This window comes from Simochromis diagramma, unplaced genomic scaffold (genome assembly GCF_900408965.1).
Source record: "Simochromis diagramma unplaced genomic scaffold, fSimDia1.1 OVJJ01000176.1, whole genome shotgun sequence".
Lineage (NCBI taxonomy): Eukaryota > Metazoa > Chordata > Actinopteri > Cichliformes > Cichlidae > Simochromis > Simochromis diagramma.
The window spans coordinates 2610495-2626334 of NW_024386892.1; the positions used below are offsets into that span (position 1 = coordinate 2610495).

At 48.0% G+C, this 15840-nt stretch overlaps 2 protein-coding genes across 3 annotated transcripts; both read right to left on the reverse strand.

The window, feature by feature from the left end:
- Positions 1-974: 974 nt before the first annotated feature.
- Positions 975-9869, reverse strand: LOC120734809 (zinc finger protein 485). The gene is made up of 4 exons (XM_040033802.1): positions 9851-9869; positions 7621-7846; positions 4288-4923; positions 975-4205 (listed from the first exon to the last, which is right to left on the reverse strand). Exons 1-4 carry the CDS (start codon positions 9867-9869, stop codon positions 3362-3364), a joined length of 1725 nt encoding a protein of 574 aa, XP_039889736.1. The 3' UTR covers positions 975-3361.
- On the reverse strand, positions 7887-14249 carry LOC120734797 (centrosomal protein of 170 kDa protein B-like). 2 transcript variants are annotated; one of them, XM_040033785.1, is made up of 7 exons: positions 14125-14249; positions 12689-12826; positions 12460-12549; positions 12113-12191; positions 11926-11984; positions 11388-11705; positions 11053-11101 (listed from the first exon to the last, which is right to left on the reverse strand). In XM_040033785.1, exons 1-6 carry the CDS (start codon positions 14206-14208, stop codon positions 11487-11489), a joined length of 669 nt encoding a protein of 222 aa, XP_039889719.1. In that variant the 5' UTR covers positions 14209-14249; the 3' UTR covers positions 11053-11101; positions 11388-11486. The 2 variants fall into 2 exon arrangements, with proteins under 2 accessions (XP_039889718.1, XP_039889719.1); XM_040033784.1 differs by lacking the exons at positions 11926-11984; positions 12113-12191; positions 12460-12549; positions 12689-12826; positions 14125-14249 and having other exon boundaries at positions 7887-11101; positions 11388-11438.
- Between the last annotated feature and the right edge of the window lie 1591 nt (positions 14250-15840).

A 15840-nucleotide genomic window follows, 5' to 3' on the forward strand; every position in this document is an offset into this window, starting at 1 on the left:
AGTATATATATCTCTTAAGTTTTACAGACATCCCAGTTCCTGTACATGACCCCGTCAGAGCCATCATCCTGCTTGTTTTATTTAAATCAGTTCACTCACTGCATATAATGTTCTCTGTCCTTCTGCAGTCGAGGAGCGTGTCAGGACACCTTTATAAAATAAAGGATCTTGAATCTTGAACAAATACCTTCACACTGAACACGCTGCAAACACGATACTCTGGACTTTTTATATCGAGCTTGTGGTGCAGCGTATACTCAAAGCAAATACGTTTCTGTGAACGCGTCCTCCAAAAACATGAAGCAATGACGAGCTGTCCCGATGAGTCCCGCGGAGTCTGCGGAGCAGGCAGTGGGATTTCCAGGTTTCATTGTGACATTGAAGCTTTCGTCTGTGTTTTGGGAAGTCAGCGCGATCAGAGCCGACTGACCCAGCTGCAAAAATTTTACCATTTCAATCTCATTGGATATTCAGTTCTGGATATTCAGTTGGTGCCAAATGCAGCAATCTGACTGGCCAGATGTTTTTGTATACTTGTTTTAGGTCTGAACAAACTGATCGAGAGCAGACAGAAATGATTAACACCCGTCCTGTCACTGTGTGACGAGCGTCAGACCGAAGCAGAACCTGGGGAACGCTCACCCAACGAGCTCTGATGATGTCACCGAGCCGTTGTTCCAGGTGTTCATGAAGAAGATCCAGATCAGCAGGTGAAAGGTCAGACCTTCAGGAAGTCCTCTCCTAGTGTTGACATCAGATCAGTGATCACCGACTGTTGCGTTGGCTGCAGCTCGGGTGGTGGAGCAGGTCACCTGCTAAGTGGAAGGTTGGTGGTTTGATCCCCACCTGCACGCTGGTGTGAATGAGCGAGTGCTCAGCGCTATAGAACAGCCAGTCAGTTTACCAAAGCTTTATCCTGATGAGCCGTGGTTACCATGGTAACGGTGACAGGTGAGTTTATTTAAACACTCAGGAAGGTTCTTTCAAAGGTTTATTACAAAACGCAAGACAAACATGTCAACTGGTTTATTCTATCAGCAAACACGACACAATGAACGACCTATCAGCAGGCGGCGCTGCAAACCCAACAAACCAACACAACATGGATCTAAGAGCACCGCGGACAGAGGAAAACGGCGGCTTCAAGCCCCAAAACAAACCAGAACATGGAGGCGGACAGGGGCGGGGGAGGAGCCTTGTTTTCTACAGAACGCCACCGCCGCCTGCACACACTCATAAATAGATCAGAATTAAATTAAATCCAATCGATTCAAACAGTAAAAGTCTCAAAGTGTCAATAAGCAGGAAACAGAATGTGTGTGTGTGTGTGTGTGGGGGGGGGGGGGGGGGCGCGGGGGGGCGCACTCCACAGGCTTTTATTTTGGAGAGTCCATCAGAATCCTGATGAATAAAACAAACATCTGCAGTTTTTTGTTTTTGTTTTTTTAAAACATCTTAGATCGATCAGTCCCACTGATCACCGAGTCTCAGATTCACCAATAAGTTTGGGAATTTTTTTTTTTTTTTTTTTTTTACACTCAAACTCTTTTTCCTTTTCCTAATCAGACCAATCCGCCTACTTCCGATCAGACCGGATGCTCTGATCAGTCCACCTCAGATCGGACTGATCTGATCAATGAACCACATCGGTAAGACGTCAACTCAAGTCCAAAATCAGAAATACAAACCAGCCCAACCGGACGTCTCCTCCGATTGGTCACAGGGACTCTCCTCCGGCTGAGCGAACCAGATTTGACCAGCAGCTTCAGACCGTCAGTGACACTAAAGCAGATGGTTGTTTCAGATACTCTGAGCAGATCAAAGACTGATCGGATTGATCAGTTCGAGCGCCGACCAACAAAAACTCTCAACCTTCACATTCGTTCATTATTCTTCCATATCTAAATTTTAGTTTTTGGATTTTGCCTCTGCACACCTGAGATCAGCAGAGGTCACCTGACCATCAGCCTCAGAGTTCAGGTGACCTGCTCCGAGCACGCTCTGGCGGCCAAAACGCTTCGTGTTCAGACGTGGTTCCGATCTTCAGGCGCTCTGGGCAGAGCTGAAATCTGAGATCTGATCTTTGACGTCTGCGCAAGGTTAAGAATCGTTTCTCTGCTTCCAATCAACTGCTCTCAATCTGTGAGTTCGGGTCAGGAATGTGGACAGGTCCGTCTGAGTGCGCAGGTCTGATTTTACTTGAAGCATCTTGGAGGATCACCATCTGCGTTTATGTGTCACTGACTTCCTGAAAACAGCTGACTGGGTGGAAGTCAGGAACAAACCAAACTGATTTGGAGACTTTTACTTTGAAAACCATTTCCTGCTGTTGATGATGAAGATGAAGCTACAGGATAGCGATGGGCAGGGCTACTTCAAATTGTTTGTGGTAAAGTTTAAATATAGGTTCTATATTACATCAAATTCACAAATAAGTAGTACAGTTTGCCCTTCGACCTCTGACACCAGCAAACATGACTGACCAGTTGGGGGTCACGTGCTAAAATGAAAAAAAGAAAAAAGAAAAAAGTGTGGAAGGTGAAACGCAGCAGACCAATCAGAATGCAGCGCTAGGAAGAACCTCAGCCAATCAGGTTACTCAAAGGGGATTGGGTGGGGCTGTCTGACAGTAAGGGAACAACGATGGAGATGAACAGAGGCATAAAATGCATCAGAGGAGACGCAGGAAGTGAGCGAGGAGTTGATTACCAATTAATCCAAGCTCCAATATTATGATCGGAAGAGAAAAATAATCATTGATTATTCAATCGGCTTAAGATCAATTTAGAAAACTTCTGATCGGACGAACCACCTTCACTGATCAATAATCTGTTTGTTGGCCGTGTGTGGAGATCAAAGGTGGTGAATACAGTCTGATGGACGATCAAAACAACCGATCAGCTCTGATTGATCGGAATGATTGATCACTAACAGTTTGGAAATTGAACCTGCAGGTATGATTATGTCAGGACTCCCATGCTGCTCTGCATGACTCTAGCCTCTCTGCTCCAGGTGGCCTATGGGAAACAGGACTGTGGAGTAAGCAGGATGAAGAGTCTGCTTGACTGCGGACAGACAGGTGCAGGGGGCGGGGCAGGGGCGGGGCAGGTGAATCTAATCCATTTGTAAGAGCGTTTAGCTAACGGTCAGTTTTGACCATATATGGATATGTGTGCCGGCGGAGGGCCTCCCACCGCGCGGCCACAAGTGGATAACCTGCTGCTATCTACACCAGAGAAGAACCAACAGTTCGTGAAACCCAGACAACCAGAATCTGTCCCAACGGGTCCAGAACTGGAGGAGAACTGGTCCAGAACGCTTCCAATCAGAACCTTCCAGAACTGGTCCCGGACCGACACCTTCACTCTGAGTCGGACTCGAGCGGCGCCGTCTCATCCAGTACGGGCCTCTTCCGGCGCTTGGCAGCGGCAGCGCGGGCACGCTGCTCTTCCTCCATGTGGGCCTTCTTGTGGCGCGAGAAGCTGGACGAGTGCATGAAGGTCTTGTTGCACGCTGCGCACGTGTACGTCTTGTTCTTGGCGGGGAGCCCAGTCTTCGGGTGCTGCTGAAGCTTCCCGCGCCCGTCGCCGTCAGCCGCCCGATGGGTCAGTTGGTGTCGTGCCAGGCTGGAGGCGTGGCTGAACTGCTTCCCGCACTGGCCACAGACATGGCGCCCTCCGCCTGGGGCGTCCTCATCCTCGGAAGAGGTCTGGCCCCGCTTGGCGGCCCGTCCGGCCCGGCGGCGGCGGTTCTTCTTGCACAGTGTGTAGAAGTTGGGTTTGTCGCGGGAGCAGAGCTTGAGGCGGATCTTAAGGTCAGACGAGGTCTCGACGAGGTTCTCCTTGCCCGGCGTGTAGTTGTCCAGCAGCTCCTTCACGTGCGTCACCTGATGCTTCGACAGCTGCGTGGACGTCCGGAACGTCATGTCACACTGTGGGCAGGCGTAGAACTTATCTCCACCCTGGATGACGGCAGTCGCCACGTGCTGCTGCCGCTTGGTCTTCCGGTTCTTGGCACCGGCCTTCAGTGAGTGCCGCAGGGCTGCCACATTTGCACCAATGGCGGCGTCCTTTGGGATGCCTTTGCCCTTCTTGTGGATGAGGCGGTGGCGAGACAGGCTGGAACTGTGGTTGAACTCCTTTCCACAGATGTTACAGGGGTGGATCCTCCGCTTCCCGTGCAGCCGCAGGTGGCTGCCCAGCATCCTGTCAGAGAACGGAAAACAGGAAGTGACATCACACAAGAGAACAGGAAAACACGTCAAGCTCGGAGAGACCGGAGACAAACCTGCTTCCTTTGAAGCTCATGCCGCAGTGGGGGCAGGTGTAGCGTGCGTCCTGGTGCGTCGGCTCCAGTGCTCGCTTGGCGAGGGGTGCGGCTCCCGAGCTCTTGCCCGTGTGCGTCTGCTGGTGGCGATACAGGCTGGAGGCGTGGCTGTAGCACTTCCCACAGTAGCTGCAGCGGAACTGCCGCTCATCGGGCTCATAGTTGTCCTGGTCCGAATCGGCCTCGCCATCCAACTGGCTGCTGCCCGCCTCCACCAACACCTCGTGCTCCTCCACACCCTCGTCCTCCTCGTCAGAGTCCGTCTTTATTTCCACGCTCTGCTCCGTCACCTCGCAAGGGTACACCTCCTCATACGGGGCAAAAAACGCCTCATCCGCCTCGATCTTCAGCTGGTCGGCGGTCAGGTCCGACGGGTCGTCCGAGTCCTTCTTCACGCAGGAAATGGTGAACTTGGAGCCAACCTCTGCCCACTTCACTACGTACTCGATGGGCTGCGTGTCCAACTCCACCGTAATGAAGTCAGCACCCAGGGCGTCAGGCTCCGACACTGCCAGCTCCGCCTCCGAGTCCTCCATCATGAACAAGCGAACCCGGAGCGAAGAGGTGAAGAAGAACTTCTGAGGAGCAGCTGCAGATCTGAAAGGGGCAGGGAAAATGGATTAGTGAAGCTGCCAAGTGATTGGTTAAATAAACACCTGAGTACGACGACCTGACTATCGCCACACTTAGTTTATGAGATTAATTTGGTTTAAATGTTTTTATTATGTGTAACACATTTATTTATACATTACATCTTATGGGTAATGTATAAATAAATGTATTCATTTATCTTGTATTTATTATTTTATTTCTCTTCGAGGCCTCAAGAGGGCAGTAAAACAGCAAGGCGCCACGTTCACATCACTGAAACTAGAAAAGCGAGCTGCTGACTGGGAGACGGTGGACGTAAGGAGTGTGGACTGGAAGTCAGAAGCTGCACGCGAAGCAGGAATCTGCAAACATGGAGCTGAACGCATAAATTATCCACGAAAATAAGGCACGGTGTTAACTCTGCACATCTGTGCAGGTACAGATCGGCTCTCCAACAGCATTCACATTGAAGCTAAACCACAGCCCACCAATGAGAACTACCACCAATTGGATCACTCAGAGAGCGGTCAGTCACATCTGACAGAAACAACAAGAAACAGGAAGAGATTCAAAGGAGTCGATTATCGATGAATGGATGCGCCAGTGATCAATAACATGGACACCAGACGATTGAGTAAAAACCACCAAACGCACTAAACCAAGCAACAAGTCATCACTTCCTGTTCCCTCATCCTAAGGTCAGGTTCTCGTGTTCTTCTTGTTCAGCATAAAATCCTTTGTTAACGAGCGGCGTCACAGTGAGGTGACATTGGAAGACAAGCAGGAGTTACCCAGAGCTGCACAGATGTCATTAGACAACTTTTAATTGGAATTGGAGTTTAGGATCCTAAAACCTGTACCTGCAGACCCGGGGGGGGGGGGTCAACAGGTGCGCCTCAGGTGTCTGTCACCTCCGCGCACGCACGCACACAATGTGACGTCTTTTGTTCCTAATTTGACTTTCAGTTTCAGCCTAACGACAGATAGGGTTAGCCCTTCGTGACGTTACTGTAAATAACAAATGACCTCTGAACCTGCCTCGGCATCCTAAACTCCAGCCTGGGAGTGTCAGTGGGTCACGTGGCCACCGCCGGTTTGACCTGACAACTCAAACCCGGCGGCCGTTCCGCTTTAACGCGGAATTCCGCCGCGCCGAACTCCGTTCACAATTCCGCGGTTTTAAGGTCGCGCAGCGCGCCGCGACCTGAGCAAAGGCGCCAGGCGGATTTTTCCACCGAAAACGCTTCTTCAATCAACGAAACATCGATTATACGTCGAATAAAACCGTTAACGTTTCTTTCACATTACATATGAGCAGACATATGAGCCATTTTCAGCAATCCCAGCGGTTATTTCCCAGTAGCAGCCCGCGGAGGGCGGCTGCCAGCAGGGCATCCATTATTAAAGACACCCGGTTCATCAGCACTTACAGCTTATTGTTCAGTTATCCAAATGCCGAATTTGATCAAACACCGACTAAAATGCAGAAAAATTTTTAAGTGATAAAAAAAAACATTTTCTCTACGTCGCACCTCGAGTGGTTGAAAAATCGACGGTTTTCTGAGTGGAGTTCCGGTTCGGTCAGGCTCGCTGTCACTGATGAGGAAGCAGGAGGATTTTATCCGCTGTCAAAATAAGAGAGCGGGATAAACGACACGGAGCCGCCGGTAAAAGGGACCGGAATCCGGTAACTCACCGAGCTTTGGCTACAGGAGAGCGACGTTAAACGTCGGAATCACCGGGGGAAACGGCCACAATAAACAGGAAGCAGCCTCCGAGCTCACAGAGCATTGTGGGAAAGGATTAAATGGTTGGAAGAAACGGAAGTACGGCGGATTGTCCTTCAAAATAAGAGCGTAGTGAAACAAAGCCAAATAATAAAAACACCAAAAAATCATAAAAACAATTGCAAAATTAAAATAAACATAAATAACACGAATAAAATTATAAGGTATAATGTAATATAAGATATAAAAAATAAAATGTTAAATACAACAAAAAACAACATAATTTTCAATATAAAATTCTAAGCTGAGAAGTTAATAATGGCCTGTAAGTCATGATTCTGAAAAACCTTAAAGCTACAGATAAAACATAAAGTCTAGCAATAATAGGAGTTATTAATAACACAAAATTTCATTTTTTTAAATAGAGCTCTGAACAATTTTATTTTGAAAATTCCAAACTAAACCGGCTTCATTATTGTATTTTGACATATTTTAGTCACAAACAACCTGAAAATATATGATAATGATAACAATAATAATTATTATTATTATTATTACCGTTATGTTCTGTCAGAAGCTGCTGATCAATTAGTGATCAATCACACTGATCAACCGCTGCAGCATCTGTGACCTCAGGCCTGCATTATCATCTTCAGAATTACGTTAAAATGATGACATCATCATCATCATCACCGTGAGGCAGGGGAGGATGAAGATAAGGTCCTGAGAAGGAGGAGGATGAAGGAGGGCTGAGAGCAGGAGAAGAGCCCGCGGTGCCACTCCTCTCCCTCCTCCTCCTCCTCCCGGACCCTCGGCCTCTCTCGGTCGGGGATTCGGGCCGTTTCCGGCCCGCGTGCCGCCGCCGGCCTCCCGCTGAGCCCCGGTTCATTTATGGACCGCCTGTGTGACAAACCGCGCGCGACGTGTCCGTGTTTTCCCGCCTTAGCTCGTGGTTCCGTTCGTCACAAGCACTTACGTGAGACACCGAAGCGGTGCTGCTGCTCCCGGGTCGGTTCGGCTCGGTTCGGGTGTGAGTCGCTGCCGTGACCGCGCCTCTGTCACATCCAGCTGAGAGCGGCGGCGGCGCGGCGGCGGGGCGGAGCGTGCCCGGCCGCACTCAATGAGCGGCGGCGGCGCACAGGCGGCAGAGCCACAGCACACACTACGGCCTCTGATTGGTGGAGCTCCTGCGCAGCCTCTTTCTGATTGGACCGAGGAATGAAAGTCCACAAATGTCGCGAGATGTCGTAAAGCACTGAAAAGCCCGTTTGTGACGTAAAAATTTATTTATTTATACTGAAATTTCAGTCGATCTCTGGTGAGCTCCAATGATCAATGAGTGTGAGTGCAGCAGACAAAAGGTCCTGCAGAACTCCGTGAGAAAATCCTCAGTTTTAGTGAATCTTCCTCGGATATCTGCTCCGCTGGACTGGACTCCCCCCCCCCCTATAATTTGGCACTTTAACCAGCTAATAATTCATATATTGTTCATATGTATATAGTGCTGCAGAACCCCTGTGGTTTCCCCATATGTCTGCACTGAGTAGCAGATGCTCTGTCTGTAACCCCTAACCCTAACCCTGTCTCATTGTGTGTGTAGTGACACTGAAAGGCCTTCTATTCTTCTAAACAATAAACCTGATTAATCTCGGCTTCAGATGAGCGCCCAGGAGCACCTCGGCAACAGAATAAACATAAACATAAGATTTGTCTTGTATCCCGCCCCTCACTCCCAACCCGTCGCAGCAGAACGAGGCCCAGAGTTTTCCCCCTGTTAAAAGGGAGTTTTTCTTTCCCGCTGTCGCCACAGTGCTTGCTAATAGGAGGGTTGTTTGGTTGTCGGGGTTATCTCTGTTTTCTCTGTATTATTGTAGGGGCTTTACCTTACAGTATAAAGCGCCTTAAGCCAACTGTTGTTATGATTTGGCGGTATGTAAATAAAAATGAATTCAGTTATAACTGAAGTTGAATAAAATCGGTCATATTGTGAATGAATTCTGGTGTCAGATCCAGCTCACAGGTTCTTCCAGCTGAGATAAAAACAACCAGTGAAAAGGTTTTTATTTTGTTTTATTCTGTAAATGAGTGTTAGTGAGGCAGTCCATGCTTAACACGTTTTAAATTTTAACTGTCCTAACTTTAATTAAATGTCCATCCATCCATTCTCTTCCACTTGTCTTTATCAGGGTGGAGGGGGTGGAGGTGGGGCTGGAACCTATGCCAGCTACCGTAAGGCAAAACGTGAGGTACACCCTGGACAATTCACTAGCCTGACACAGGGCTAATCCATTATTATTTACACAAATAAAATAAAAAAGTAAGCACCCTAATCCAGCGGCTCTGCTGCAGGATCCAGAGTTACTCTGCAAATTTACCTCATGAGTTAAACTGCAGGTCTGAGGTCAGAGTCCCGCATGACCCTCAGGATCAGGGCGAGGGACACAGTGTGACATCACCAGAGGCAGGAATTAACAAAGCACAAATACTTCATTTCAGTAATTAAGCAGAATTTGAAGTATTTTCATGGACTACAGGTGACTGCGGTACTTCAGGATCTAACTAGCACTACAGAAGACAAGCAGAGAGTGATGTTTTAAGTGTCGGGTAATTTGAAATGCAGCGTTTCTATCAGCTCAACAAACATCACCAAACAAACTGTGTGTGTGCAGTTTGTCTCACAGTGTGCTGCAGCTGAAGGTCCAGCTGCTGTATTTGACAGGGAGAGAAAAGACAGAGAGCTACGTTCACTCAGAGATGGAGACAGATAAGAAAGAAGGACAGGAGAGGACGAAGAGAGCTTAGAGTTAAAGGAAGGATGCTCATTTAAAGCTTGCGTGGAAGTCCTCATGGTTTTAAATCTGTACGCGTCACATTATGTTTGTTCATAAAGCTGCTGCTAATCAAACTGAGGCAGACTGTGTTATTTAAAGGCTGCAGGTTAGTGCAGGGTAAACAGGTGAGTTTGCTGCACTGTGATGGGTTTAAAGTAAAGAACAGTGCGTGATGGTGCACAGTGGCTGTGGGTTCATGGTCACAGCTAGCTTACATCAAGTGTAGCAGAGACTCACTGACTGAATTCCACCTTCATACCAACGGTACACGGTCTAGTATAAAGACAGTGTAAAGTTGTGTAAATCCACAAAGAGCAGCAGGTCAGCTGATCACAGCCTGTGCTGGGTCTCACATTAGAAGTTATCGTGATTTACTTTGCTCACACTGAGCCATTTAGGCTGAAATAAAGTATTGCCATAGATTGATATTACTTTATTATAGTAAAGTAGCACAAGGTTTAGTTAGTTTTCCTCAAAAATAGCTGTTAGAAACATCCTTCAGGGATCTCACTCTGACTCTGAGGACATTTCAGAGCTGGTACTTTTTAACTTTTACTTGACTAAAGAAGTTGAATGAGTACTTCAGGTTTTACCAGAGTATCTTTAAAATTAGTATTGGTGTAACTGGGTCATAAATTACATATTGTTATAATTACACAAATTTTATTTGCCAGTTTATATCTGACTTTTAGGACCTTCAAGCCTGTAGTTATGTTCATTATCAGTTGGAGCCCCTCCTCATCCTTCTTCTTCTTCTTTGGTGCAACCCTATAAATACAGTGTACCCCTTTGGCCTATCTACAATTCCCCCATCGGAGAGGTTGATGTCATTTCTTTCCCAACACTGTACAACATACATATAATGTATATTTAGCCACACTGATGTTTCTGTTTTTAGTTCAGATATTGTCATCATTGTGGATGTTTTTGCTAGATGCTGTAAATGTGTAGTACGTGTGTGCCACATATGTGTTATAGGCAGGAACACAACGGTTACATCATTATCATACAGCATACGGATGATGATGCCCGATGAGGAGCGAGACGAGGAAGCCGACGAAGCCGCCTCCCCCTCAGTCTTTTCTCTCTTCAGAGAGCTTGACCTCTGAGGGCCGCCATGGCTCTGACTCTTCAGAGGAACCGTCACCTGCTGTGTGGGAGGGATGTGGCCGTGCACAGATGCCGGCCTCTCGCCGCCTTTCCGCCGCTCCAACTTGGCTCTGAGTGTGGAGTACGAGTCAGCATGGGCGGGGTTGTGGGTGAAGGACTGAGAGCGCTTCTTGCGTGGGTTGTCATCAAAGAACTCAATGATGAAAGCTTGCTGAGTGAGGTGCTCGGGGGGCGCCTGTTTGGGAAATTCGGTGGGTGACAGAGCTTTAGGAGGACTCTGGGACAGGGGCCTCTCAGGGGCCACGGGTGAGGCAGAGGCCGGTCTGGGTGGAGCATACTGCAGTGGTTGGTGTAGCTGACTATGGATGGACTGGCCTGATTGGATGACCTGCTGCGACGCCTGGGACAGCTCTGATTGCATAGAGTGCTCAGTGCGGACCGAGTGGTGGGATTTACTCCTTCTTTTGAGAACTGGGTCCTCTGAGTCACTCTGGGTCCCATCCTCATGGTGGTGACCTAAAGACAGGAATAAAGATGTCAGTGAGTACTAGCTTTTGAACTTTGAAGCTCAATGGTCACAAGTGTATGACTGAAGCTTTGATAGCCTCAAGCAAAGACAGAAGTTTAGTGGGGTCAGTAAAATCAGAGAAATATCAGAAGATTCAGGGACCGTGTGTCAATAAATTGTTAACAATGAAGTGCTGGACAGGTTTTATCACCAGCAGGAAGCATAATCCCCGATTACCTGTGAATGACAAACAGGTAACACAGGTATGGTCCGGAACACAGGTGCAACTCTGACCTTTCAGGGTCTTGATGTTCATGGCGAGGTCACTCTTGGTGCTGTAAACGTCTACATTATGTTTTGTACAGTGCAGTATATTTTTGACCCTGTGTGATGTCAAAATTTTGTGTTATTGCTTGTATTACGCCCAGTATTGTTAGGAGTACATTTGATACACAGTATATTTACTGCCAGTACTGTTGCTGTATTATTGTTACCCTGTGCGAGGCTCTTGGTACTCTGCGCTTTCTCGCCTCTCGCCCGCTCATCCACGTCACTCTTCTTCCCCTCTGAAGGCTTTAGGCTCATCTGCAGCTGACTGCTGTACTTCTCATGCTGAAACAGAAGAACGAGGCAAACGTACTCAAGGTACTGCATGTGCTCACGGTACTGCATGTGCTCACAGTACTGTACATGCTGTGTGTAGTCATGAGAAATTCATGACGCTCTGAGTAGTTTTGGAAATGCAAACTAAATGCAGTTAAACAAGGAAATTAAATAACACCCTCTATGCAGTAATTTGTACAATAGAAAACACACACCCACAAACACCAACCTTTAGGGCCTCCTCTGGGACTTTGTGTTGACTTTTCTCCAGAACGTAGACGTGAGAATGTGAACAACAGCTCAGAAAAATATTAAAATTATCACACACACACACACACACACACACACACGCACAGAAACACAAACGCGCGCACAGACACGCACACAAACAGTGCGTGTGTGCGTCTGAAGGATATCGTATCCGAAGCGGATGATGTCGGACAGTTTGAGGGTGATGTAGGTCTGATCAGGAATCCGAAGGTCGTTTACAAATGTCTGCAGGAAACAAACAAACAAACGTCCAGGTGAAAGTTTCTGATTATGATGCTGAAGTCCACTCTGAAGGTTTTCACTCTTTTGTGATTTTACAGTTCTTGCCTGTTTAAATTAAAGTGGAATTAAATTTTTTTAAGTTAATGAAAAAAAATAAATAAAAATCTTTGTACTGTAACCTGTGACTTTAGGCATCACCACCCCCCACCTGTGTTTGCTGCTGATTGGTGGATACCTATGATAATGTACTGATATGTTGTGTATGGCTCACCCCATTGAGGCTGCCCAGGTCCTTCACCAGGTGTTCATCAGTGGTCAGGTTGTAGTTGATGACAGCGTGCTGTTTGTCCACACTGCGAGACTGAGACACACACACATACAACTCTTTTTGCTTACTTTCACTGCGACTCAAACAAGACACCATTACAACTTCCTTTTTCAGACCAACCTAGAGGGAGGCAATTTCTACTAACCCGAACACCTGCACAGGTCAGCCTCACCTGAAGCATCAGCTCGCAGTCCTCTCGGCCCACAAAAATCATCTCTCGGGGGAGGCGGTGTCGAGTCCCCGAACTGCTTACCAGGAACCATGATGTCACACTCATCTTCACAGGCCTGCTGAGAAACCCCAGAGCATCCTGGGAAATGAAGACAGAGGCAGGTGATACAGGTGGGTTTGTGCAGGCCTGTTGTGCCACCGTGACAGATTTTAAATATTTAATCAGACAAAATGAGTAATTTCAGACGATCCTGCTCTTACTGATTTGTGTGTGTTTGAATCCTGACAGCTGAGGCACCTGCAGGTGTGTAGTCAGGTCCAAAAGGACCTGCAGGTTGTCCACACCAGCCTGAGTCTGAGGTTCAAACACCTTCAACTTTCAATTAAGCACTGAATGAACTCCTACAGACATTTTTATTCACAGTGCTCTGATTACAGAGGTTCGGCACAGAAACGGGGTCATGCAGTCAAATATGTGATATTTATTAAAAACAGAGCATGAGCAAATCAACTGTTCATTTCATCTTTAGAGTTAAAAGTTGAACTAAAGCACTGACCAGCAGAAAATAAAACACGAGCGCTTTATAAAACTTCTAATTTGAAATAACGGCTCAGAGATGATTCTGTTTCCTGGGAACGGGTTAAAGATATTTCCTATTTCTAACAGGAAATATCCAACTGTCAAATGACCACATGATCTCACACACACACTCGCACAGGTGAGAGTCACTGACATTAAAACTTCAGTTTTAGTGTTTTTCTGCACATATACTGCAGTATCATCAGTACTGTCAATACTTTTGTGTGAACCACACGAACAGATGAAGTGAGAGTTTGGAGTTTGAGCACTGGGTTTTGTATGCAGGAGCTCTTGCAGACACAGCTGAAGGATAGATGAAGCTCCTCTGCAGCACAGACAGCAGTGCCACAGACGCTCTGTCCAATCAGAGGCTGACACACGGGCACACATGGAGTAGATCAGCTCCTCCATCAGTCACTGAGACTTCACATCCACTCTGGAGCTCACTCTGTGAAGCTCTGCCCTTCTCAGGAGGTCAGAGGTGATTGGACAGCTCACTCCAAAGGGTTCCATAGGTAAAAAGTCTGGGGAAGGGAGGGGGGATCTTCCTGTTTTTCATCACGGCATAGAGCCAGTGAAGAAAACTGCTCATGATGTGGACAAGTGTGCACAACACACACTCAGATGCACATACACACAGACAACCACAGACACTGAGCTGATGCTGGAGGAGAGGAGCGGCTCTTCAGCAGCATCTCTCCAGGCCTCAGCGCCTCTCGGCGGCTGCTGCCCAGAGCTGCTCCTCCTGTCCGGTTCCGACAGACCGACGGACGTGTGTGTGTGTGAAGGGTGGGGGAGTTACAGACAGATGACAGACAGTCTCTCCTCCTCCACGCCCTGCCCTCCCCCTCTCTTACCTCCGGGCTCTTCCCCGCTGCTCTTCGCTTCTTGGATCTGGGGCTGGCGTGCTGCGGGGCGGGCAGAGCATGAGCGGGTCCCATTATCCGGACTCACACGGACTGGGGCGGCTCGGCTCCCATGATGCTCTACAACATCTCCTCCTGACGCACCCGCTGCGTCAACACGCACCGCGACAGCGACCACCACACCGGAAGAGCTGCCGAGACCTTCACAATTAAAGCCCGCACCTGATAACATGCCCAGTGAGGTTCGAACAGGTTTTATTAGAAAAAATAGAATATTACAGTCCACTGCAGCACCGACCGAGTCTGAGGCAGGCACACCGGGGCTGGCTGTCAAATTACCTGGTACTGCCACAGCAGAGGGCGCTGTGGAGCTCTGTTATCATACATTTGGCTTGGCAGTGGTCAGTAGTTAGACTCAGAGGCACTATGTTGTAATTTCGGTGAGTCAGACTGAATTTTCATGTTGTTTTTGTTCACACAAAACTAGCCATTGATTAAAATGAAACAGTGGTTCACCTGATGGCTAAAGTCACGTGGTAGGCAGGATTCTGCAGATTGTACCGATAGGGATGGTGTGTGCTGAGCCAATCCAGCGGTGCACACCTCACACGACTGAGTCGAATGGCTGTGTAAGTGGCAAGTCAGACCTGCATGATCCAGCAAGACTTAAACCGGAGAGCAGCTCAGAGTCCCTTTTACATACTGTAAGACTTGAGCACGGAAAAGCACGGCCCCCTCAGCGTTGGTCTGCTGAGGAGCGATGATGGAGGATAACTCATGTACGAGTAAAAAGTGTGACCACGCGAGTAACTTCGTCACAGCACACCTGACTGCAGGTGTGACCGTGACGGAACGGCTGCCCTCGGCCTACTCTTATTGTGAAGGCGGGTCGGTTTCCGGTCGCGCGCTCGGCAGTGTGAGGGTTTTCGGAAGACCCGCTCATCGGTAATCAGCACAGATTCTTCTGATCGATCAGCTCAGCGTGCGCCGGGCAGAGGTCACATGATTTGGAGCGCCGTCGCTTCAGTACGGGAAGCGCCAGTTTTGCGTGACGTCACCGCAACGCTGACACGGGGATGAGGATGATGACGTCATCTATTGTAAAAAAAAAGAAAAGAAAAAAAAAAAAGTAAACGCGTGAATAAGCACGTGCACGTCTCCGGTTCATGGCTCTGCGTGTGACCGTCTGTGAGCTGCAGATGAAGAGTCTACCTCACATGTGACTCAGCTGCTTACCTGCGCTGTGTGCGTGCGTGTGTGTATGTTGGGGGGGGTGTACACTAATTCAGTTTTATTTATACAAGCTCAAGGCGCTTTATATTGTAAGGTAGACCTTACAATAACCCAGCAGTCATATGACCTCCTATGAGCAAGCACTTTAGCGACAGTGGGAGGGAAAAACTCCCTTTTAACAGGAAGAAACCTCCAGCAGAACCAGGCTCAGTGAGAGGGCGGCCATCTGCCGCGACTGGTTAGGGTGAGAGAAGGAAGACAGTACAAAAGACATGCTGTGAAAGAGAGCCAGAGATTGATAACAAGTATGATTCAGTGCAGGGAGGTCTTTTAGCACATAGTTACGGTGGCCCCTAGAGACAAAGCATGTATAAACTCCAAAACACTTACAAATTCCAAATAGCACGCACAAACTCCTCAACACGTACAAAATCCAAAACACATGCAAACTCCAAAACACGTACAAAATCCAAA